Source organism: Lepus europaeus, chromosome 3, assembly GCF_033115175.1.
Source record: "Lepus europaeus isolate LE1 chromosome 3, mLepTim1.pri, whole genome shotgun sequence".
Classification (NCBI taxonomy): domain Eukaryota; kingdom Metazoa; phylum Chordata; class Mammalia; order Lagomorpha; family Leporidae; genus Lepus; species Lepus europaeus.
The window spans coordinates 84,381,477-84,408,003 of NC_084829.1; the positions used below are offsets into that span (position 1 = coordinate 84,381,477).

General features: G+C 39.0%; 1 protein-coding gene across 1 annotated transcript in view; it reads left to right on the top strand.

Moving 5' to 3' along the window:
* The window catches only part of CFAP206 (cilia and flagella associated protein 206), a 42,985-nt gene extending 17,387 nt beyond the window's left edge, over positions 1-25,598 (top strand). The window contains exons 7-12 of the mRNA XM_062187599.1: positions 2-121; positions 1,888-2,083; positions 6,647-6,787; positions 9,157-9,350; positions 20,878-21,021; positions 25,368-25,598. Of these exons, the coding sequence (XP_062043583.1) occupies positions 2-121; positions 1,888-2,083; positions 6,647-6,787; positions 9,157-9,350; positions 20,878-21,021; positions 25,368-25,598 (1,026 nt within the window). The remainder of the gene's footprint in view (position 1; positions 122-1,887; positions 2,084-6,646; positions 6,788-9,156; positions 9,351-20,877; positions 21,022-25,367) is intronic.
* The last annotated feature ends 929 nt before the right edge of the window (positions 25,599-26,527 follow it).

Genomic DNA, 26,527 nt, shown 5'->3' on the forward strand with positions numbered 1-26,527 from the left:
GTCAGATATAATTACTTCTGCTCAAGAAGTGGAAATAATGATAAAGCAGTTAGGAGCCCAACTGGAACAATTAAAAATGACTGTAAAATCAAAGATTGCTGTCCCAACATCACAAGTCTTTGTAAGTATTTCTCACCAATTTTGATCTTGTTAAGGGTGAATTTCCTTTTGAGTCCTATAAAATTGGATCAAAAGTCATTATCATTATTATTATTTGTGTGTGTGTGTGTGTGACAGACAGAGTGAACAGTGAGAGAGAGACAGAGAGAAAGGTCTTCCTTTTTGCCATTGGTTCACCCTCCAATGGCCGCCGCGGCCGGTGCGCTGTGGCCAGCGCACCACGCTGATCCAAAGGCAGGAGCCAGGTGCTTCTCCTGGTCTCCCATGGGGTGCAGGGCCCAAGCACTTGGGCCATCCTCCACTGCACTCCGGCCCACAGCAGAGAGCTGGCCTGGAAGAGGGGCAACTGGGACAGGATCGGTGCCCCAACCGGGACTAGAACCCGGTGTGCTGGCGCTGCTAGGCGGAAGATTAGCCTATTGAGCCGCAGCGCTGGCCCTATCATTATATTTAATTACTAAAAATTTAACATTGGTTTTAAATGTACAAGTTGATCCCCTTCTTTGGTTATTTTGTAGTAATAGCACACCATAAGTTGGACAAGAGGTTTCTCCCTCATAGCAATTGCTGCTAAAGCAAATGAGGGTATATAGTATGATAACCATATTACTGGTATTGGTTTTTAGCAACAGAAACAATCCACAGTACTGTGTAGAAAATGTGTTCATAGAAGCTGGTTGGAAATTGCCTCTAGCTCAGAGGTGATATAACTTGTGACCTTCCTGAAAAGACAGATAACAGTCAGTTTGCTGACCAGGCATGCATTTGTACTGACCTTCCAAATATCTGCAGTGTTTTATGGATATTCCCTTCTCTGTACAAGAAAGTATAAAATGTATTGCAGTATTTGTACAGCATTGTAGACTCATAACTTTCTGCAGTCATTCTCAATATTTCACTTAAAAACCTAAGAAATAAAAGGCTAAGTTGTTTAACTTAGGAGAGTGATTTCTTGGTTGTTCTATAAGTCAGTGATCTTTAATATGAATAAAAAAGGTTTTATCTCGTTATAAAATCTCTATCTTGCACCTTACAAGGCGTGCCTGAGGATACATCTTGATACTTCCTGAGTTCTTTTGAATTGTGATTAGACCAGATGAATCTAATTATAATGAGTCATATTTAGTTTCTTTTTAAATGATGTTTTTCCCTTAGGCTCTTTTGAAGTGAACTATACATAAACATTTTTTAAAAAAAAAGTGAGAGAGAGAGAGAGAGTGAGAATCTTCCATTCACTGGTTTACTCCCTAAATGGCCACAAAAGCCAAGGCCTAGCCAGGCTGAAGTCAACAGCCTAGAGCTTCATCCAAATCTCTTGCTTGGCTGCAGGGGCCTAGGCACTCAGGCCATCTTCTGCTTCTCTCCCAGGCACATTACCAGGAAACTGGGTCCAAAATGGAGCATCAGGATTTGAACTGGAGCCCATATGGGATACTGGCATTGCAGGTGGTGGCTTAACCTGCTATGCCACAATGCAAGACCCCATCTTTTTGTGTCATTAAATGTGTTTGGCTTTTTTTGAGTAGGTAACTTTTTAACTTTGTAGCAGTCACACTAAAATAAAAAAATTAAATATATGTACAAGTTTATTTTCTTGTAGTTTATGAGTTGAATTTGTATCTTGAATCTATTATTCAATTTCTTAAGACTTTCACTCGACTTAGGAGTTAATTTCTTTACAAACCAGGGTTGTGTGTATTTCTGAGGGTACAGTGATTTATACTTTTGTTATACAGTTACATTGTAAATGGTTTTTCTCTTCCTCAGCCAATCTTCGTGGCACTTGCCAGCCTGTGGAACAGTTTTCAGGATGAGACGGTTTTGATTAGTGTCCTCAGTAATTTAATCACTCACCTTGAACAATTCCTGGGCACTCACGAACTCTTTCCTAAGAAAATATTGCAAGATTTTCTGGAGGAAGTGACTGTGAAAACTGATATATGTAGAATTAAAGAACACTTGGGTAAATGAAATTATCCACTATTTTCTCTTCTTTGAAAATCACCTGTAGACTATTCTTGCTTTAAAATTTTCATGTCCTATCTTTCTTTTTTTTTTATTTTTTATTTCATAAACGTAAATTTACAAAGTGCAGCTTTTGTATTGTGGCTTCCCACCCCCAACCTCCCTCCCTCCCATGGCCCTCTCCTCTCCCTCTCCCTCTCCCATCCCGCCCTTTATCGAGTTTCATTTTCAATTACCTTCATATACTGAAGATCAACTTAGTATATACTAAGCAAGGATTTCAACAGGCTGCATTCACACAACCGCACAAGGTATAGGGTATTGTTCGACTAGTAGTGCTTTTAAGTTTCATAGTAAAACACATTAAGGACAGAGATCCTACGTGGGGAGCATGTACCCAGTGACTCCCATTGTTGATTTAACAATTGGCACTCTTATTTGTGTCATGTCCTATCTTTCTGATAAAGCATCTTGAATATCTTTCTTACTATCCACCAGTGTCATTGTTAGTGTTTCAGTGAGCAATGTTTTCTGTGTGTATTTCAATTCCAGTCTTAATGATTTGATTACTGATTTGTGGTAGAAAAGTAATAATTTCTATACTAGTTACAAATAGTAATACTTTCTATACTGGTTACAAATAAACTGTATTTCAGTAAACTGTTATTTCTCATATATCTATCTCAGATTCAAGTTGAAGATTTTTAAACCAGTAAATTTCTTCCTTGTAAAATTAATTGAGCTTATTTTAGGCTCAATTCTTATAGAAAAGCTGTCTTTAATCAGTAAACATTTTACCTTTTTGTCTCTTTGTTTAAAAAATGTTAAACATTCATTTATTTATTTGAAGGCAAAGTGACAGAGAGAGAGGGACAGATGGGGAAAGAGAGAGAGCTCTTCCATCTGTTGGTTCACTCCCCAAATTGCCGTAACAGCCAGGGCTAGGCCAGGCCGAAACCAAGAGCCAAGAACTCATTCCAAGTCTCCCACATGAGTGGCAGGGACCCAATCACTTGGGCCATCATCTGTTGCTTTCCCAGGTATATTAGCAGGAACCTGGATCAGAAGCAGAGTGGCTGGGACTTGAACTGGCACTGTGATAAGGGATATCTGTCAATGTAGCTTAACACGCTATGTCAGAACTTCTATCTTGTTTAAAGACAACTTAAATTTAGTGAAAAATGGTAAAATAGAGTCTGAGACTTGAACTGTTACTAAAAAGAAGTTTTTTTCCAGAAAATGAAGTTAGATAATTGACTCTGAATTTCATTCAAAATTATATTTTTAAAGATGAAAATAAAACTGTAGCAGTGATTTCCTTAGACTATTAGAATACATAAAACTGTATAAAACATCACATGAAATTGAAAAGCTGAAGTAACATCAGCAATGATTTCTAACTCAAACATATTAGCAAGATACTTTACTTGAAACCTCTTAGATTCAGAAGTGTTCCCAACATTTTATTCATTAGAACACCATTTATCAAGTTACTGCTCCAGTAACTTGAGAGAGCCAATGTTCTTTTGAAATAATTTAATTTACATCTGCCACATCTCATCATTGTTGGAGGCTATTGCCATCTCAAGAGAAACATAAAGTTTATTTTCTTGAAATATGCATTTACTTCTAGATGTATTGACAAGGTTAATTTGGGTTTAATGTTGGTCTCAGAAGTGTAAGTGATAGGGCTGGTGCTGTGGCGCAGCGGGTTAACATCCTGGCCTGAAGCACTGGCATCCCACATGGGCGCCGGTTCAAGTTCCGGCTGCTCCTCTTCCAATCCAGCTCTCTGCTATGGCCTGGCATAGCAGTGGAGGATGGCCCAAGTCCTTGGGTCCCTGCACCCGCGTGGGAGACCCAGAAGAGGCTCCTGGCTCCTGGCTTCGGATCAGCACAGCTCTGGCCATTGTGGCCATCTGGGGAATGAACCAGCAGATGGAAGATCACTCTCTCTGACTCTACCTGTCTCTGTAACTCTGTCTTTCAAATAAATAAAAAATAAATCTTAAAAAAAGTGTAAGTGAAATTATAAAGGCTAAGAACATTAGGGAGCAATGTTTCAGAAATACATGTTATTATTTGTATAAAAATAATAACAGGTAAATCATTCAACACTGTCAGGAACTTTTAAAAGTGTAAAGTACAAAAGTTTCATACCTTGTTAAAATCTGATCACTAAGAGACATTCTCTCGAGTCTTTCGACTCAGAACTTTTCCTTGAGTCTTTCTGCTTAGAACATTCTTTATTGTTTCAAGAAGTAATAGTCTTGGGGTATAAACATCATATTTAAATGATTTGCCATCTGGTATATTTTGAAGAGCTCCACCATCTTTATTTTTCAAATTGACAAAATTTTATTGAAGCTATCAACTCTCAGATTCAGGATGTTCAAGGAACTACAAAAAGAATAAGACTAAAGAACATCCTAAAGTGGTGAACCAACGGCAAAAAAGGAAGATCTTTCTCTCTCTCTCTCTCTCTCACTATCCACTCTGCCTGTCAAAAAAAAAAAAAAAAAAATCCTGGCCGGCGCCGCGGCTCACTAGGCTAATCCTCCGCCTTGCGGCGCCGGCACACCAGGTTCTAGTCCCAGTCGGGGCACCGATCCTGTCCCGGTTGCCCCTCTTCCAGGCCAGCTCTCTGCTGTGGCCAGGGAGTGCAGTGGAGGATGGCCCAAGTTCTTGGGTCCTGCACCTGCATGGGAGACCAGGAGAAGCACCTGGCTCCTGCCATTGGATCAGTGCGGTGCGCCGGCCGCAGCGCGCTACCACGGCGGCCATTGGAGGGTGAACCAACGGCAAAAGGAAGACCTTTCTCTCTGTCTCTCTCTCACTGTCCACTCTGCCTGTCAAAAATTTAAAAAAAAAAAATCCTAAAGTTAGTGATTAGTAAAAATAATAAAAGCTCTGGGGGAAGGAAAGTAGGGACACATTACACAAAGATTAAAAAAAAAAAAATCAAGCTTGTTTAAAGAAGCCTTGCAAGCCAGATAAACCAATGGAACAAATAGAGAACCCAAATACAAATCCATGTATTTATAGCCAATTGTTTTTTGTTTTTTTTTTTTAAGTAAAAAGACCATACATAGTTCAGCAGGAAAATAGATAAGGGGTATAAGCAATAAAAAATTAAAAGATACCTAGCTTTACTCATATAAAGTAATATTTTTTAAAAAATTTATTTCTTTATTTATTTGAAAGAACTGCAAAGAGGTCAGGAGAGGCAGAGAAAGAGAGATCTTTTATCTGCTGGTTCGCTCCCCAGATGGCCAAAACAGGTAGGGTTGAGCCAGGCTGAAGCCAGGAACCAGGAGCTTCATCCGGGTCTCCCATGTGGGTGCAGGGGCCCAGAAACTTGGAGCACCATCTACTTCTCTTTGCAGGCAGTTGACAGGAAGCTGGATTGGAAGAACAGTTGGGACATGAACTGGTGCCCATAAGGGATGCTGGCATTGCAAACGGCAGTTTTAGCCACTACGCTGCAACATTGGCCCCCAAATAAAACTATGGTAGTCTGTAATTCCTATCAATTTGTTTGGCAAAGATTTAAAGCAAAGTTTGACAAATCACTGTATTTTCAGCAAAACTGATATAGACATTTTCTTTTTAAAATATATATATTTTCAATTTTAGCTCCTACACATAAGGGACGACATGCAGTATTTGTCTTTATGTGTCTGGGTTATTTCACTCAATATGGTGTCCTCTAGTTCTAGCCATTTTGCTGCCAATGATGGAATTACATTCTTTTTAATAGCTGAATGATATTTCATTATACACACACATTTTATTTATCCATTCATCTGATAATGAGCACCTTAATTGAATCCATATTTTGGCTTTTGTGAACAGTGCTGCTATTCTGATAGAATGTGTTCATGTCTTTAGGGTATATACCCAGTATTGGAATAGCTGGATTGTATGGCAAGTCTATTTCCCGTTTTTCAAGAAATCTCCACAGTGACTCACTAATTTACATTCCTCCTAACGGTGTGTTACAAGTTCCCCTTTCTCCATATCCTCACCAGCATTTGTTGCTCAGTATTTTGGATACTAACTGTTTTGGCAGAGGTGAGGTAATATCTCATTGTGGTTTTGATTGGCATTTCCCTGATGGCTAGTGCTATTGAGCATTTTTCTCATGTATATTTTGGCTATTTGTATTTCTTCTTTTAAGCTCCACCATCTTGAGTGAAGTTTCTGTGTCTCTGTCTTGGTCACAGAGCACCCAGTCTCTTCCTCTTGTCTCCTTGGGTTGTTACTCTACAGCAGCGTAAAGCACTACCTGGCTGCAGCGGCAAGCATGCTTTTCTGAAATGTCCTCTCCTGGTGCTCTTCATTCTGGAGCAGAGTGTGACCTCCAACTCCACTCCAAGAAGTTACATGAAATGAACGTGGACAGTCCCTGAGATCATTTATACTTCACTGTATGAATTTGGTTGTGTGAATATCAAGCTGTTGTCTATCAGAAGTATGAAACAATGAGCCACTACTGGTATATTTAGAAAATGTCATCTCACTGAATAAAAGCCTTTCTTGTCCTCCTCTTTCATTTTAGAAGAAAGAGTACATTCGGAGGATTTCCAAAACCTAGAATGGTTTTTCCCAGAAACAACAGCAAATTTTGATAAATTGTTAATTCAGTATCAGGGATTTTGTGGCTATACATTTGCTACAACAGATGGTCTTCTCCTTCCAGGTATATCATTGTAAATATTATTCCTCTTTCCCCAATTTTTTCTTTGTGTGGATGCTGCTCACTCACTTATGTTTATGGAATCAGATGATGAAATAGGGAAGGAGCTACAAAGATAATACAAAATCTTTGTCTTTAGAAGTGCTCATACTATGATCTGATAGATTGATATAAACAAGAAATTCTAAGTGATAAGTAATGGAATATGTATAAGTTTGAAATTCAAAATGCTTAGGACCAGAAGTGTTTTGAGTTTGGTTTTTAAAAAATTTTTGGAATACTTGCATATTCATAATAAAATATTTTGGGGGTGAGACTCAAGTGTAAACATAAAACCCATTTGTGTTTCTTATATACCTTATATACATGAAGGTAATTTTATATAATATTTTTACTGTGTCTGTGTTTTAACTGTGACCCATCATATGAGGCCACATGTGAAATTTCCCACTTAGGGTGTCATGTGGGTGCACAAGAAATTTCAGATATGGGAGCCTATTAAAACTCTAGATTAGGGATGCTCAACCTGTCTATAATGAAATATAGATGCTCCAGTACCATAGAAAGTGGATGACTCATATGTCCAATGAGAGATTGCAGAAACATTATACAACATGACTGAAAATATATCATCTTCCAACCAAAAGCACAGCACTTGTTAGACCTATGTGCTTATTTTAAAATATTCTCGTCACTTTGTAATTGCATTCCATTAAGATTCCATGGATTAGGATTTCACTGTAAATTAGATCTAAGAAAATGGCTAATGTCTTATCAAGTAAAATTTCTTTGTGATGTGTATATTTTAAAGCTTCTTTAAAACATAGAGTAAACCAGACATTATGATGAAAAAAATTATCCAAAATGTTCTCTGTGAATTGGAAACAACAAAAAGCATGCTAGGGCTAGAATAAAGCTGTTTGACAAGATTGTTTCTTACCTTACACCATTAACCTCCTCCTTCTTTTCATTCTCTCTTTATTTTTCATTTATTTTTCTGGTATAATTCACAGTTGTGTATTACTTTTTTACCCATTATAAAAATTACTGGAGTTATATAAAATTACTGGAATTACTGGAATTGTGCGTGTAGATACTGAAGAGAACATACAAGTTGGCACATTTTTATATTGCATTTTATTTTTAAAATTTTATTTATTTAAAAGGTGGATGAAAGAGGTGGGGGGAGAGGGAGAAAGAGGGGAAGAGAACGAATGAGAATGAGAATCTTTCACCTGTTAGTTCACTCCCAAATGTCTGCAACAGCTGGACCTGGGAGAGGCAGAAGGAAGGAACCCAGAACTCAATCCAGATCTTCCTTGTGCGTGGCAGAAGCCCAAATACTTGCTGCCTCCCAGGGTGTGTGCATTAGCAGGAAGCTGGAATCAGAAGCAGAGCTGGAACTTTAACCCAGGCATACTGATATTGGATGTAGGCATCCCAAGTGGTGTCTTAGTGTTTATTACATGATATTACATTTTTTCATAATGGGAGAAACAAGGTTTACCATGGAGGAGGAAGGACTGAGATAATAACATTCTGAGGCCCAGTAAAGGTCACCAGGAAGTAATCAAGAAACTGTCTGAAGTAAAAATCACTGGAATGCTGGTGGTTTCTCCTCCTCCTCACTCTCCAACTTTCCTCAATTCCCTCTTTTCCTCCTTTGGAAACAGATGAAGGGAAGGGTTTCATGAGGGGCAAACACAGAGGAATATGGATTAACATGCTTTTTCCCCCATGGTAGCAGTGGCCATTCTATGGCCCACGTTTGTTATTTTTTTAGAATAAGAACTTTGTTTTCTTCTGTATCCTTAGTGTTAAGAAAAAACCAATAAATATCTGTTGAATAAATCAAAGAATAAGTGAAAAAGGCAGTATTACTATTTCCTATATGATTTTCACAAACTATGTGGAAATGTAGTTAATCTATAGTCTATGTAGTCCAGACTTTTACACTGGGAAATATTTTGTAACATGCAAATTTACATTTTGGTAATTATATTTTAGTAGTTTTTACAGAGTTGTTTTCAAAACAATTCTCTGGTAGTTTAGTTTAAGTAGATTTGAAAAGTTTGCCAAATGATCAAGTGGATTTTCATTAAAAATTTTTAAACATCTTTCATCTGATAGTGGAGAATATTTTATGTGAAATATATGTAAAAATCATTTTAAGATAAAATAATGTGAATTTCATAGAAACTATCTTAAAGTGTATAATTTAAAATTGATAGTTATAATATTTTAGTAAAATAAAACCATAAGTGATACATTGAAAGTGGAGTGAATAGGGAATGGTTCTATGGAGTGTGTATTACAAACATAGATTCACTTAATATTTTATTCCTAATTCAATTCTTTATCTTAATTTTCAGGAAATCCATCAATTGGAATTTTGAAATATAAAGAAAAGTATTACACATTCAATAGCAGAAATGCTGCATATTCATTTGCAGAAAATCCTGAAATTTACATTGATATGATTAAAGAAAAAGCCCAAAAAAATGCTGAGTTAATTCAGCTATTGCAGCTTCATCGACATTTTGATATACTCATTCCATATTCTCAGGTAAGCTAGGTAATATTTTAAGAATATTTAAAAGTATAATTATTTTTAAAAATTTATTTGGAAGGCAGAGTCACGGAGGCAAAGAGAGAGAGAGAGAGAGAGAGCGAACCAAAGAGAGAGAATATTTCATCCATTGGCTCATTCTCCAAATAGCCACACAGCCAGTACTAGGCCAGGCTGAAGCCAGGAGCCAGGATCTTCATCCGGGTCTCTCATATGGGTGCAGGAGTCCAAGGAATTGGGCCATCTCCTACTGCTTTCCCAGGCATGTAACAGGAAGCTAGATCACAAGTGGAGCTGCTGGGACTTGAACTGGTGCCTGTATGGGATGCTGACACCGTAGGTGACGGCTTAACCCACTAGCCACAATGCAGGCCCCTAAAAGTATAATTATTAAAAAGTTTTATTTTATTGTAGAATCCAGGCAGAAACAAAGTTAGATGAAAGTATTTACAGGTCATCTGATAGAAATTTACATCTGAAGATGGAAATTGATGCAGTCCACGAAGAATAATGAAAACAAGATGTGGGGTCAAATGGTGAATTAATAGACCAGGATAAATCTGAAATAGAAAGATTGCATTTAGTTAAATAATTGAAGCTACCATATTTCTGTATGTAAAATTAGAGGAGCTCAGCACAGATAGTATAGACACTTTAATGGGGTTAAATTTGATATCTCGAAGGCCACAAAATTGGTCTGAAGATACTTTTTGGTATGTCGGTGCCTAGTCCTTGATTAAATCATCAAATATTTAATGCTGATCACTTACTGTGTGCCTGGGATCATTCATGGCACAAAGGTTTTAGCAGTGAACAAAACAGATAACAAGCCCTTCCTGCAGGAGCTCACATTCTGCTGCTGTATTTCCTTGTTTTCTTCCCCTTTGTCCCTCAATGGCATTGTCTACCTTTTAGTTGGTTTTTCTGTCTCACCTCTCATTGAGTTCCTTTCTCTTAAACACTAAAATAAGAACCATTTTGAAATAAGTGGTTTAAAATGTCTATCATTTGCTACTTTTATCAACATCTTAATTATGAAGTAGGTGGATTTTGACACTGCTGTCCTTGCCAGCATGCACCCAAGCAGTATCTGCTAAGAGGACCGTCAGGTTGGTGAAAGTCTGAACCCATGGACAGACAGAGAAATTAGGCAAGGACTAAATCATTCGGAACAGTGAGAAGCAGCTTTGGCAGTCAGGACCCTGGACAGCTCAACTGGTGCAGTTCTGAGCCTGTGCTAATCTGAAGTGGTTTGCAGAGAGCATTCTAGGTTTCTCCGGTTGTGTTGAGACTGACTTTGCCCAATTTAAGTGTCCTGTGTGTGAACCAAATAGTAGGCCTTCAATTTTGGGCTCAGCTGAGAGGTTACTTTTAAAACATTTGCACCAATTTAACTTCAGTACTTATCACTTATAAGGCTTATCACTCATAAACCTGACTGTACTTGCTGTGATCTGAGTTTGAAATTTTTGGCTATTTGATTAATTTAAAATGGCATCTCATTATTGTTTGGTTGTATACTTTTTATGGTTGTGAAGTTTAACATCTCTACTAACATCTGTTTAACCATTCAGGTTTGCCCTGCTGTGCTCCAACTGTTCAGAACTTACGCGATTTTCTGTCTTTGACTTGTTGATTGGCAGTTTCTTGTCTATTCTAAATATGAATTATTTGAGTTATAAGTGTTCAAATGTCTTTTCTCAGCCTGTCATCTTTATGTTAACTCTGTCAATGTTTTCCTTCACTGAATAAGCATCTTTAATTTTAATGTAGTCATACTTTTTTTCCATTTAGAGATCATGCTTTTTGAAAATCTTAATTTTCTTCTGTTTTCATTTATTTTTCACATTTAGATCATTAGTCTACTTGGAGATAATAAAGGGTTCTAATTTTATTTTTATTTATGTAGTTCCTAATATCATTTACTAAATAATGTGTGCTTTTCTCACTAAATTAGATGCATTTCTATTAACAATTTTCAAATGAAAGGGTTTGTTTCTAGGCTCTCTAATGGGTTCCATCTGTCTATTTCTTTGCTGATACAACTACTGCTTTGGGTTTTTTTTTTTTTTTTTTTTTGACAGGCAGAGTAGACAGTGAGAGAGACAGAGAGAAAGGTCTTCCTTTGCCGTTGGTTCACCCTCCAATGGCGGCTGTGGCCGGCGTGCTGCGGCCAGCGCACCGCGCTGATCCTATGGCAGGAGCCAGGTGCTTCTCCTGGTCTCCCATGGGGTGCAGGGCCTAAGCACTTGGGCCATCCTCCACTGCACTCCCTGACCACAGCAGAGAGCTGGACTGGAAGAGGGGCAACCGGGACAGAATTCGGCGCCCCGACTGGGACTAGAACCCGGTGTGCCAGCGCCGCAAGGTGGAGGATTAGCCTATTGAGCCGCGGCACCGGCCTGCTTTGGTTTTTTTTAAAGATTTATTTATTTTACTTGAATTTCGTCAGTGCTACAGAGGCAGATGTTCTCCATCTGCTCATTCACTCCCCAAATGGCCGCAACGGCCGGAGCTGGGCTGATCTGAAGCCAGGAACCAGGAGCTTCTTCTGGGTTTCCCACACGGGTGCAGAGGCCCAAGTACTTGGGCCATCTTCCACTGCTTTCCCAGGCCACAGCAGAGAGCTGGATCGGAAGAGGAGCAGCTGGGACTAGAACAGACACCCATATGGGATGCCGTTACTGCAGGCGGTGGCTTTACCCACTACGCCACAGTGCGGGCCCCATCACTACTGCTTTATAATATAATCACCCCTAAGTATCTATTGGGGATTGGTTTCAGGACACCCTCATGATACCAAAATCTGTGGACACTCAAGTGCCTCATATAAAATGATGTAGCATGTAGATATAGCTTATGCAATTCTCCAGCATATATTTTTAAAAGATTTTATTTATTTATTTGAGAGGTAGAGTTACAGAGAGAGGCAGAGGCAGAGAGAAAAGTCTTCCATCTGCTGGTTCACTCCCCAGATGGCTGCAATGGCCAGGGCTGAGCCAATCCAAAGTCAGGAGCCAGGAACTTCTTCTGAGTCTCCCATGTGGGTGCAGGGGCCCAGGCACTTGGGCCATTTTCCTCTGCTTTTCCAGGCCATAGCAGAGAGCTGGATTGGAAGAGGAACGGCCAGGACTAGAACTGGTGCCCATATGGGATTCCGGCACTGCAGGCAGAGGCTTAGCTCACTATGCCACAGTGCTGGCCCCACTCCTGTATACCTTAAATCATCTCTAGATTACTTATAATAGCTAACAAATACTACGTAAATAGTAGTTATACTATATTGTTTAAGGAATAATGACAAGAAAAAATACAGTACACATTCAATATAGACATAATTTTTCTGAATATTTTTGCCCTATGGTTGGTTGAATCCATAGATGAACCCACAGATACAGGGAGCCATTAGTATATTTTATTATCTGTTAAGATAGCCCTCTTTTTGCATTTGTTTTTCAAATTTGCCCATGCAAGTTTCTTAATGGATTTTCCAAGTTCCTCAAAAACCTTTATATTTCAACTGGAGATGCATTAAAGTAATGAAATAATTGAGGGAGGAATGGAGGTTACATTGTCCCATTAGTATAAGTAGTGCTTGCTTAGTGTCTTTTTTCCTGTAGTAATTTCATTAGTTATACCTTAAAACAATGCAATAGTTTTGATGATATTTTGTTCTTCTAAAATGGTTGAGATATGCTTTTTAAAAAAGCATTATATGAATTCTTATAAAAATACAATTAAAAAGCTAAAAAGAAAAAAAAAAACTAGATGTGAGAGAAAATAAGTTTATTTATTGACTTATTTGAAAGAGTTACACGGCCGGCGTCGTGGCTCAATAGGCTAATCCTCTGCCTGCGGCGCCGGCACACTGGGTTCTAGTCCCGGTCGGGGCGCCGGATTCTGTCCCCTGTCCCGGTGGCTCCTCTTCCAGTCCACAGCTCTCTGCTGTGGCCCAGGAAGGCAGTGGAGGATGGCCCAAGTTCTTGGACCCTGCACCCCATGGGAGACCAGGAGAAGCACCTGGCCCCTGGCTTCGGATCAGCGTGGTGCGCCAGCCACAACGCAACGGCCGCGGCAGCCATTGGAGGGTGAACCAACAGCAAAGGAAGACCTTTCTCTCTGTCTCTCTCTCTCTCACTGTCCACTCTGCCTGTCAAAAAAAAAAAAAAGTCACTATATCAAAATAACAAAAGCAAGCACTTACATATCCAGTGCCTATAACCAGCATCACCATATTTCAGTACTCCTTGTGTGCCTTTTTTCAGTCTCATTCCTTTTTCTTCCCTCAGCATTAACTACTTTTTAAATTTGATGTTACTCATTCTTTGTGTTTTTAAAATTTTTATCATTCATATATGCATTACTAAACTTCATATTTCTGTAAAATGACAGCCTTTTACTCAATTTTCTATTGGTTGATTTGTGTTTTTCTTAGTAATTTGTAGGAGGTGTTTTTCTTTCCTTTATTTTTTATAAAAAGATTTATTTATTTGAAAGGCAGAGTTACAGAGAGAAGGGGACAGAGAGAGAGAGAGATCTTCTATCCTCTGGGTCACTCCTCAAATGGCTACAACAGTTGTGGCTGGGCCAGGACCAAAAGCCAGGAGCCTGGAACTCCATCCAGGTCTCCCTCATGGGTGGCAAGGGCTCAAGTATTTGGATCATCTTTAGCTGCTTTCCCAAGTGCACCAGTAGGAAACTGGATCAGAAGTGGAGCAGCAGGACTGGAATTAAGGCCTGAATGAATTGATGGTGTTGTGGGTGACAGATTAACCTACTGTGCCACAATGCCAGCCCCTGTAGGAGGTGTTTTTTTCAAAAGCTTTATTTTGGGTGTGAATTCTTTGCTAAATATGTTTTGCAGATACATTTTCCTAGTTTGTAACATTTTTGATTCTTTTTATGGTGTCTTTTGAAAAAAAAAAGCCTTATTCTTTTATCTTCATGTATTGAATTTTTTATGCCTTAAGAAATCCATCTATATCTCAAGATCACAAAAAATATCTCTAACATTGATTTTTTAAAAAAAAAGATTTATTTATTTATTTGAAAGTCAGAGTTGCACACAGAGAGAAGGAGAGGTAGAGGCAGAGGCAGAGAGAGAGAGAGAGAGAGAGAGAGAGAGAGAGAGAGAGAGAGAGGTTTTCCATTTGCTGGTTCACTCCCCAAAAGGCCACAATGGCTGGAACTGCGCTGATCCAAAGCCAGGAGCTTCTTCCAGGACTCCCAGATGGGTGCAGGGGCCCAAGGCCTTGGACTATTTTCTACTGCTTTCCCAGGCCCTAGCAGAGAGCTGGATAGAAAGTGGAGCATCTGGGACTCAAACTGATATGCATATGCAGTTGGCAGCTTTACCTGCTAGGCCACAGCTCTGGCCCCTCTAACATTGTTTTTAAAAAAGATTTATTTATTTGTTTGAAAGGCAGAGTCATAGAGAGGAGGGGGAGTCAGGAGAAAGAGCAGAGAGGAGGGAAGGGGGGAGGGAGGAAGAAAGGAAGGAAGGGGTGGGGGAGAGAGAGAGAGAGATCTTCCATCTGCTGGTTCACTCCCTATATGCTGGTTGGGCCAGCCTGAAACCAGGAACCAGGACTTGGCTTCCAGTTTTCCCACATGGGTAGCAGGAGCCCAGATACTCAGGCCGATATCTGCTATCTCCCAGGTCCATTAGCACGAAGCTTGATAGGACAGTAGCTGGAGCTTGAACTAGGCACTCTGATATGGAATGTGGGATATTGCGTTTTGTTTTTATAAGTGTATGGCAGGAGTTTTTTGTGGCAGTTAAGATGTGCTTGGGGGGCCAACACTGTGGCATAGTGGGTAAAGCTCCCGCCTGCAGTGCTGGCATCCCATATGGCCGCTGGTTCGAATCCCAGCTGTTCCTCTTCCAATCCAGCTCTCTGCTATGTCCTGGGAAAGCAGTGGAAGATGGCTCAAGTTCTTGGGCCCCTGCACCTCTGTGGGAGACCCAGAAGAAACTCCTGGCTCCTGGCTTTGGATTGGCCTAGCTCTGGCCATTGCGGCCATTTGGGGAGTGAACCAACAGATGGAAGACATTCTTTCTCTCTCTCTCTCTCTCTCTCTCTCTGCCCCTCTGTAACTCTACCTTTCAAAAAAAAAAAAAAAATGATGTGCTTGGGGTACCTGCACAGTCTGCCTGTGTTCAAGTCCTGGCTTTGATCCTGATTCTAGCTTCCTGCTAGTATACACCCTGGAATCCAGCAGATGATAGTTCAAGTACTTAGATCCCTGCCACCCATGTGGGTGACCCAGACTGGATTCCTGTCTTCAGCCTGGGCCAACCCTGGGTGTTGTGGTCATTTGGGGAATGTACCAGCTGATGGGCGGTCTCTGTATGTTTGTTTCTGTTGGTCTCTGTCTTGCAAATAAAGATTTATAAAAAATAAAATATAAATTTATCTTTCACATCAGAATCTTTAATCCACTTGGATTTGATTTTTGTGGCTAGTAGGATTTGCAGATCTGATTTCAATTTTTTTCTCATTTGTAGTGGAATTTTCCTAGAATGTTTATTCAGTAGTTTTCCCCCTCCTCACTGATTGTGTGTTATAAATAAGCATAGACTTAATTTTTAGTTCTTTATTCTGTTCAGTTATTGAATTTAAAAAAAATTTATATATTGATAACTTACCTATATCTTAATATCTGGTAGAGAAAGTCCTCCCCCCTTTTCTCTGTAAAAAGTCTTGGCTATACTTGTCTCTTTAACTTTTGTATACATTTGTGAAATACAGTGTCAGGGTTCATAAAACAACTGAGGAAATTCTGATTGAAATTCCCTTATATATATAGATCACTAAAAGAAAGGCTGAGATTTTTTACAACATTTAGTCTCCCTATCTAAAATTTCAATGGAGTTTTATAATTGTTTCTAGAAAGAACTTGGACATCTTCTGTTAGATTTATTTTTAGGAACTTTACATTTTGGGCTGCTATTTTAAATGCTGTTGACTTTATAATAAATTTTAATTGATTATTGCTTATTTTATGGAAGTACACTCTACTTCTTGCATTTTGATTTTATATTCAGTAACCTTATTAAACTCCCTATTATTTCTAATAGTTTATGTTTGAGAGTCTATTGATTTTTAGAGTAGTTTTTAAATGTGGACATTCATAACATTTGCAAACAATAACTTTTCTTCCAGAGTTTTATTCTTGTTTTCAAAAATTGCTTTATCCATGCATTGCTTTGTTTCATGAGGATTGTGGAGGTAGGAACATAATTATGAAAAAAAAAAGTCAATTAGAGGTGTACAAACACAAGGAGCAATGTTAAAATAGTAGCAAATGTGAATAATTACAATCATTTCTTAACAAGACACCATTTATGGAAGAAAAATTTAATTGCTGTTGCAGAGAGCATCTGTATGAAATAGAAATTGATTTCAATAACATTAGTGGAGAAAATGTTTTAGTAAATGGAGGGAACTGTATGTAAAATTCTGGCAACAATTTATTACCCCAGATACTTAGGCTGTGGCCAGTAATTAATGAGTCCAAAAGCTCTAAGGGGAATTTTGGGTGATACTTGGGAAATATTACACTGTGTATAAACCTAATTGAATTGCTTTGATAAGTAAAGTTTCATATAGTAAAAGGTTTTTTTTTTTCTTACAAGTACTTCAGTTTCATAGCAAGAGTGGTATTGAATACTTAAACACAGAAGAGAGCATTCATGAACAATATCTAGATCCTTGGGGTACTAATGCAACCAATTAAAAATAATTACACTATCATTTCACCTATAACTTTGCAATTCAAGTTTTTAGTTTTGGCAAACATGGCTGTAGGGTATTTTGCATTTCTTCTTTTTCTCTTGATAAATTCTGCTTTTTTTCATGTTTGGTAGAAATACAAAAATTGTAACCATTGCACATAGGACTCTGGCAGTTAGAATGTTTAAATCCTTAAACCTTCTGGGGGTGAAAAAGGACGGCAACATTTAGAACTCTTGATTTACAAACAAGGTGGTCACATATTTTCCTGTGTGAAGACTTCCACAACTTTCTTGATTGGGTTATCGCGAGAGGTTTGACTTAAATTTGTTTCTAAGACAACAAAAAGATTCTGCTTTTGGAGCCATGTGAATGGACCACTAGTAAGTTCCATCAGATTTCAGTCCATTCATCAGATACCCACAGTTATCGAGCAGTGTAGCATCAATGACAGAAACTGATATTAGGTCACTAATTCCACTCTCATGAATGACGTCCTCTGCAATAACACCATCTTTTTTTGTAGAATTGACCCATGACTCCTGGGTCATGCTCACTCATCAGAACTTCCAGGGTTTATCCTTTTCACTATAATATTTGAGTTGTATGTCACATACTTATAAATTTAATTATCTTCATCACTGTCAATTCTAAGTGTTTTTTTAGTTCCCTTTAGGGCTTTTTCTTTAGCATATAGATTATTTATTTTTGTTAATTTGCTCATGAATGAAATTTTCCATTTTCAGTGTAAAATAATTTATTATTGACATCTAATTATATTGTGGTAGTATATCTTTTTAATTAAACTTACTTTAGAAATATACTTTCCTTTCTTTTTTTTTTTTTTTTTTTTTGACAGGCAGAGTGGATAGTGAGAGAGACAGAGAGAAAGGTCTTCCTTTTTGCCGTTGGTTCACTCTCCAATGGCCACTGCGGCCGGCGCATCGTGCTGATCCGAAGCCAGGAGCCAGGTGCTTCTCCTGGTCTTCCATGCGGGTGCAGGGCCCAAGCACTTGGGCCATCCTCCACTGCCTTCCCGGGCCATAGCAGAGAGCTGGCCTGGAAGAGGGGCAACCGGGATAGAATCTGGCGCCCCAACCAGGACTAGAACCCAGTGTGCCGGCACCGCAAGGCGGAGGATTAGCCTGTTAAGCCACGGCGCCAGCCTACTTTCCTTTCTTATAAATATATGTATATATCACCTTTGAATAAAAATGTGTTTGTATATGTACAAAATTATTATTATTTTTTTTTTTTTGAAAGGCAGAGTGGATAGTGAGAGAGAGAGAGACAGAGAGAAAGGTCTTCCTTTTTGCCGTTGGTTCACGCTCCAATGGCCGCTGCGGCCGGCGCATCTCGCCAATCCGAAGCCAGGAGCCAGGTGCTTCTCCTGGTCTCCCATGTGGGTGCAGGGCCCAGGGACTTGGGCCATCCTCCACTGCCTTCCCGGGCCATAGCAGAGAGCTGGCCTGGAAGAGGGGCAACCAGGATAGAATCTGGCACCCCAACCGGGAGGATTAGCCTGTTAAGCCATGGCGCTGGCCCAAAATTATTAAAAGTTGTAGAGTCCCTTGAGGTCATAGTTCTTTTTGATAAGAATTGTCAATGTTATCTTAATTTTTAGATTTGTTGTTTATTTATTTGAAAGGCAGAGTAACAGAGAGAGAAGGGAAGGCAGAAATCTTTCATCTACTAGTTCATACCTGAAGTGGCTGCTGTGAGCCTAGAACTCCATGTGGATCTCCCATATGGGTCACAGGGACACAAGCACTTGGGCCATCTTCTGCTGCTTTCCCAGGTGCATTACCAAGGAGCGGGCTTGGAAACAGAGCAGCTGGATCTCGAACTGGCACTCCAGTAATGGCTGCTGGTGTCATAATTGGCATCTTAACCTACTGTGCCACAGTGTCGGCCCTGCCATCTTAAGTTTAATATACAAAATTCTAATTAGAAAAAAAGTGACTAGAGGAGCCAACTGTTTAAAAATTATGAGGAAAAAATTTAAGTAATTTTTTTGCAAATTGGAAAAATCTCAGTCAACTTTATTCTGAATTCAAAAATCCTCAGTGTTTTATCTATAAGATGAGAGCCAAACTCCTTGGCCCAGAATTCAAGGCTTATGTGTAATTTTAATCCTCCTTTTTCTACTAATTCCATTTATGACCTTTCACCATCAGAAAAACAAAGAATGATTTATTCACCTTAAACCTGTTTTAACTACCCTGATCTTCTATTTGATAAAAAATGATTTTCAGAAATGGGTAAAACCATAATTCTCATGCAAATATAAAAATGAACATGTGTTAAACAGTGTAATTTATTTATCAGTCATGGGGGAATTAATGTGCACATGTTATAACTAGCTCAAAAGAGAATGCTGAACACAGACACATTTATGGATCAGGAATATTCAAATGGACATGCAACTGGAGGTGACACTGATTTTTCCACATGGGGAAAAGGAAATTGGTTGAACCCCTATGGACAGGACAGACTTTGCTTTGACAGCAAAAACTGGTCTTGCTGTCACTTATTTATAACTTTTAGAATTGTAAGATAACTCACAAAAGCTACTATTGATAACCAGAAACTTCGACAGTGCCCGTTTTCCTCTTTTCTCTATATATCTCATCTTGTTTTTCTCTTTCTTTCTCCTATTTAATCCCCAGCTGTTTTTCAATGGCCAGCAATACCTGTTGAAGTGGGGTTTCTTCCCTTATACCCCATAAAATGTAGTCGTATTGTCCTTATTGAGTTATTATTTGCTTGTATGTATTATTAATTATCAATCTAGCATTTTTTATCTATTTAAGGTAATTTTATTTTTTATTTTATTATTATTATTTTTTTAACCTAAGGTAATTTTAAGGGCAGAAGTTATATTTCTTTCAAAGGGTAGGTACTCATTAGTAATCTATTGTTTCAATTGTTGAAAGAGGTTAGTATCTTTTTTATTATGACATGTGTTCCTTAACTTCTACCAGTTCTATCCAATGACTTCATATGCAGAATAATCATGTATTGTTTGATTTGGAATTATTGAGTACTTAATATTGGGTACTCCAGCACAAAATCATATTTAATAGTTATTTTAAATTTCTGTCCATTTCCAACAAGTTGTTCATTACACTGCCAACTTCAGAAAGTGGAGAGGAGGGTTGTCTTGGAAATAAAGGATGTTTTCCCTTTCCAAAATATACCTCCTGGGGCCTGCACTGTTATGCATCAGGTTAACGCCCTGACCCGAGGCACCGGCATCCCATATGGGCGCCGGTTTGAGACCTGGCTGCTCCACTTCTGATCCAGCTCTCTGCTATGGCCTGGGAAAGCAGTGGAAGATGGCCCAAGTCCTTGGGCCCCTGCACCTACATGGGAGACCTGGAAGAAACTCCTGGTTTCTGGCTTTGGATCGGCGCAGCTCCAGCCATTGTGGCCTTTTGGGGAGTGAACAAGCAAATGGAAAACCTCTCTCTCTCTCTCTCTGCCTCTGCCTCTGTCTCTACCTCTCCTTCTCTCTGTGTGTAACTCTGACTTTCAAATGAATAAATAAATCTTTAAAAAAATACCTCCTACACTATGCTCACAAAATCATACAGAAAGCCATAACACCCAGAGAAACAGTTAATTTTTTCCCACTAACTACGAGCTTTTCTTTCTCTTCTGGTATTTACAAGTATATAGAGTTCAAATCTTGTTTTTCTAATATTCCAATCTTAGATGCATATTTTAATTATTTATAAATAATATTTATTTTTATAAGTTCTAATTATAAAATTCCATTTATACAGATGAGAGATGTTAACAAACTTTATATAAAGCCAATTACAAAGAATGAAAGTAGCACACAGACGGATACACACATATTGCCACCAACAATTGTGAGATCATATGAGTGGAATGAATGGGAATTAAGAAGAAAAGCTATAAAAATGGTTTGTAACAATGTTTTCAAAAATTATTTATAGGCTGGGGAATTTTTATATGTTGTTACTCATAGAGTTGGTAAGTTAAATTATTTATGTATAAAATAATGAGTTCTGCAGAGCTCTTTGCTAACATAAAAGTAATTAGCATAATTTATTATTTCCCAGCTTTAGACCATGAGATTGTGTTTTAATTTTAAGCAAATGTAGAAATGCAGAAAGATAAAACTACTCTCAAATTAGATCAGCCAGTAACACAAACAATGATAATTGCTATCTCTTTCTCTCTCTGATATTTTTAAAACTTGGTGCTAGTATTTATAGAAATACCAATTTTCTTAAATCATTTAAAGTATACCCTTTTCTTGATAAATTACAGAGGTTATCTTCTCTTATTGTCAATGTATTGTTTCCAGACATTGGGCTCTCTTCTTCTTCTGATTCCAATAACCTTAATCACAATAGATACCTACAATTAAAGTCTGTTTTTGAAAGTCTCATCCCTATATAACTCAGTAGAATTTCCTAGACTTGCTTTTTATGGTATTATGTCATTTTGAACAACAAATATTTTTTAGTGTTAATAACATAAATGTTTAAATGTTTGTAGCCTTTTCTTAGTATATTTTAATCCATCTCTTTTACTGAAGTCAGGCAATTAAAAACTTATTTGAGAGGCAGATAGACATAGAGAGAGCTCCCGTCTAGTTCACTCCCCAAATCCCTGCAATGGCCATCCAGGTCTCCAGTGTGGGTGATAGGAACCCAAGTACTTGAGCCATCATCACTGCCTCCCAGGGTCCACATCAGCAGGAAGCTGGAAGTCAGAAATGGATTTGGACATTGAACCCAGGTATTCCTAGAGGTTATTTATTCAGAGCTTGCCATAGCAAGCCAGTTAGCCAGTGGTCACTTGCATTTGGCAGACTCAAAGCAGAAAGAGAAGTGGGAAGTTTTATAGTGAGAAAGGAGAAAGCTTCAGGGTATTGACATGGGAAAAACAGTAGGCAAGCTAACCAGAAACAAGGCATCTGTGTGATTGGTTAGGTGAGCATTTTTGGCTTTCTCTGATTGATTCTGATTGATTCTGAGTTGGGGAGCTAACCAAATTCTGACCATTCTGGGCCAATTGCTACAGCACAGAAGTTATGATTTGGTTTCCTAGACTAATGCAGAGGTTGTGAGAGTTCTACTGGCATGCATGTCTATCCTTTGTATATCCAGTCTCACAGGCTTCCGCTAACTGCAGCATTTCCTTTGCTCCAGCATTACAGTCACCTGACTTCCTGGGATGAGGAAGGATAAGCTTCCCCATGTATTGTCCAGATCATTGTTCCTTTAGCATTACTGTCAGTTCCTCTTCTGTAACTCAGACATTCATCTCCCATATTGTGTTTTGTTGTTCATTAAACTTACAAATTCATAGACATGTATTGGGTAACATATATATCTCATGATCTTGTTCTGGGGCTAACACTCTAGCAAGTGATATTGATACACTGAAAAAATTATAGTGCCTCTTAATAAGTGATACAACAGAAGTGAAATAAGAATTTGTTTTGAGATAACAAAAAAAGAGGTGATAGAATGGGTATTTAGAGGGCTGAATTTCAAACTGACTTGAACCTTCTCTTTCCATTCCTAAATTTCCACTTAATTCTGATTTCTGCCACTAACATCATTATCCCCTAAAATTGCATCCTGATGAATGCCAGCTCCCCAAACATCACTTCCCAAACTGTTAATAAGACAAAACTGAAGTCATTGCCTAAAATCCGTACTAGAAAGCAGAGCTGTGGCTGTTTTAGAGGAAGAACAGGGAATTTGGAGTTGATAGAGCAGGTCTTTCAATGCCTAAGGTAGATTGGTGGGTGGGTGGGAGTTTGAATAGGATTGGCTAAAGATCATGAAAAAGCAGTCCAGCAATGTGAAGATGTTTGAGGGGCCAGAGCTGTGGCATGGCAGGTAAGGCTGTCACCTGCAGTGCTGCATTCCATATGGGTGCCGGTTGAAGTCCCAGCTGCTCCACTTCCAATCCAGCTCTCTGCTGTTGCCTAGGAAAGCAGTGGAAGATGGCACCAAGTCTTTGGGCCCCAGCACCTGCATGGAAGACCTGGAAAAAGATCCTGGCTCCTGGCTTTGGGTCGGTACAGCTCCAGCCATTGCAGCCATTTGGGGAGTGAACCAGTGGATCGAAGACCTCTCTCTTTCACTCTCTCTGCCTCTGCCTATCTGTAACTCTGACTTTCAAATAAATAAATAAATCTTTATTAAAAAAAAGAAGTGGTTCTAATGGACCACTTTAAAAAAGAAGAAGAAGAAGATATTTGAGGCAAGGTATGCAAAGAATCTTAGGGCTTAATGGGCCAACGCTGTGTTGTAGTGGGTGTAACTGCTGCCTGCAACTTCAGCATCTCATATGGGAAACCAGTTCATGTCCTGGCTGCTCCACTTCAGATCCTGCTAATGGCCCTGGTAAAGAAGTGGAAGATGGCCCAAGTCTTGGACCCCTGCTACCCACATGGCAGACCTGGAAGAAGCTCCTGGCTCCTGGTTTTGACTTGGCCCAGCACTGGCTGTTGCAACCATCTGGGGAGTAAACCAGCACATGGACGATTTCTGTCTTTTCCTCTCTGTGATTCTGGCTTTCAAATAAGTGGATAAATCAGAAAAGAAAAGAGAAGAGAAGAGAAGAGAAGAGAAGAGAAGAGAAGAAGAAAAAGGAAAGGAAAAGAAAAGAAAAGAAGAGGGCAGGGGAGGGGAGGGAAGGGGGGGAGAGGAAAGGAGAGGAAAAGAGAAAAGAGAAAAGAAAAAAGAAAAGAAGAGAAAGAATGTTAGTGCTTAAACTATATGTTGATGCTTACTACTGGAGAATTGCCATGTCTTTCAGAAGGTTCTGTGATGAGCAATCAAGTTACTTGCTTGGGCAAAAGTCTCCTGAAATAGTAAAATTATGTTAATTATTTTTTTAAAAAATTTATTTATTCGCTCGAAAGTCAGAGTTACACAGAGAGAGAGGGAGAGGCAGAGAGAGAGAGAGAGAGGTGTCTTCCTCTGGTTCACTCCCCAATTGGCTTCAACGTCTAGAACTGAGCTAATCCGAAACCAGGAGCCAGGAGCTTCTTCCGGGTCTCCCACACCGGTGCAGAGGCCCAAGGACTTGGACCATCTTCCACTGCTTTCCCAGGCCATAGCAGAGGGCTGGATCGGAAGCGGAGCAACTGGGATAGGAACCGGCGCCTATATGGGATCTTGGCACTGCAGGCAGCGGCTTTACCTGCTATGCCACAGCATCGGCCCTGTAAAACCTGATTAATATGGACAAGCTGTGTATGGCTGGGGCATAGTTTTGTATCTCAGTCACCTGCAGTGGGTTAGACTCTGAATTCCAGGGCTTTTCATCACTCATATGCTCTCTGGTTCTCTGAGTTTTTTTTCTTGGCCTTTACTATAATGATCTCAGGAACTCTTCCTGCTGCTCATGAGTTTCTCCTTGCTTCTTGGCAGGCTTAATATTTTTTAATCACAGGTTAATAGTAACCCATAAAGGACATGAGCAAAATGTGGAGTGATATAAAAATTAAACTGAAAACATCAGATCTTTTATATTAAAAACCTAGGATGAAGCCAATTTTATAAAGTCAATATAAATCTTAAATTTTGTCTTTTTAAAAAATAAACGAGTGGGGCCAGCACTGTGACGTAGAGGGCTACTAAGCCTTTGCCTATGGCGCTGGCATCTCCTATGGGCACCTGTTCAAGTCCTGGCTGCTCTGCTTCTGATTCAGCTCTCTTCTGATGGCCTGAGAAAGCAGTAGAAGATGGCCTTGGGTCCCTGCACCCATGGGGAAGACCCAGGAGAAGCTCCTGGTTCCTAGCTTTGGATTGGCTCAGCTCCAGCTATTATGGCCATTTGGGGAGTGAACCAGCAGATGGAAGATTTCTCTCTCTGCCTCCCCTCTCTCTGTCCGCAATTCTACCTCTCAAATAAATAAACAGAATCTTAAAAAATAAATAAATAAAATAAACTAGTAAGAAATCCAAGTTGTATGAATCTCAAAGAACAAAAGTGAAAGAATTATAAAATTAATCAGTAAGTGAGTTCACTATAATTCAAATCTGTGTGCTCTTTCTTTTGGTCCATTTTCAACATTTTGTATCTTTTCCAGCTTCTCAGAAAAGGAAATTTAAATTTCTATTATGTTCTAACGCCTTACAGAAAAATGCCATCTTATAGGATCATTTTCTTTTTGGATTGAGGAAAAAAATAGGCAGCTATTAACTATCACCTGATAATACTTCATATTATTTGTTCAGTAGAAGAATATTAATTCATGTTTTCTCTTTCTACTCAGGCCAATTTGCGTCAGAAAATTACTCACTCGGTACAAACTGATCTTAGTCACATGAGAAGAGAAAATTGCTCACAGGTATACCCTCCCAAGGACGTTAGCACGCAGACCATGAGGGAAGACAGCACTCGAGTGCCCAGGCCCCAGATTTACATAGCCGGTCTTCGCGGGGGGAAGAGTAAAGTCACCCATGGGGTCAAGGTGAACTTAACTAGATCTGTCAATGAAACCTAGTTAGAGACCACATGCTTAAAGTAGATGCTACCCAACTATGAACATAAAAAGTACTTTTACATTCATGAAAGTTAACGTGGCAATTCATTGATTGAGTGAATGTTTACCATATCTCCCTATTCTGTCAAAGTACTACAAAAACACTAAATGGTTGTTTTCTGTAACACATTTTCATTCTATTAAAATTGAAAGGTAAAACATTGTCCAGTTACCTTTTATTTATTAGAAAAAGTTTGGCAGCATTAAGATTGAAATTATGACACCATTTAGATATTAATATAAAATTATTATCATTGGAATAGAAAGCCATTAGATTTTAAAACCTTATCAATATTGTGAGTTTTAGTGGCTGTTAAGTGTTAACACAGAAATTAAGCTGATTCATGAAAAACCTCAATAATTTGGAATAATTAGAGCAGGTCCACATGATGCTTTTAAAAATATGGCAATTTTACATTAAAATAAGGATTTTACTATCTTTGAAAAAAAATCAGACTGTCTGCAAGTAGTGGTTTGCTCTTTTACAGGGCAGGCAGTTCTGGTACTCCATTATTTCATCCAATTACTGTGATCTTCCTGGCTGCCTACTGCACTCCTTGGCCTCATTGGCCAGACCCTGTAGGCAGTTGCTTAGGGCCTCTCAGAATCACTGATAGCTGCCTGTTAGACCTGCAGTTTTGTGGGAGACCTGGATGAAGCCCTTGGCTTCAGCCTGGCTCGGCCCTGGCCATTGTGGCCCTCTGGAGAGTGAATCAGCAGATTGAAGATCTCTTTTTCTCTCTTTCAAATAAGTAAATATTAAAAAAAAAAAAAAAAAAAAGAATGAAGCAATGGACGAAGTGGAAGTAGGGTACTGCCTGAGTAATTATTTTAACAGTCAAGATGGGAGTTGAGGGAGTTGATAAGGATTTCAGAGTAAAGTAGTTATT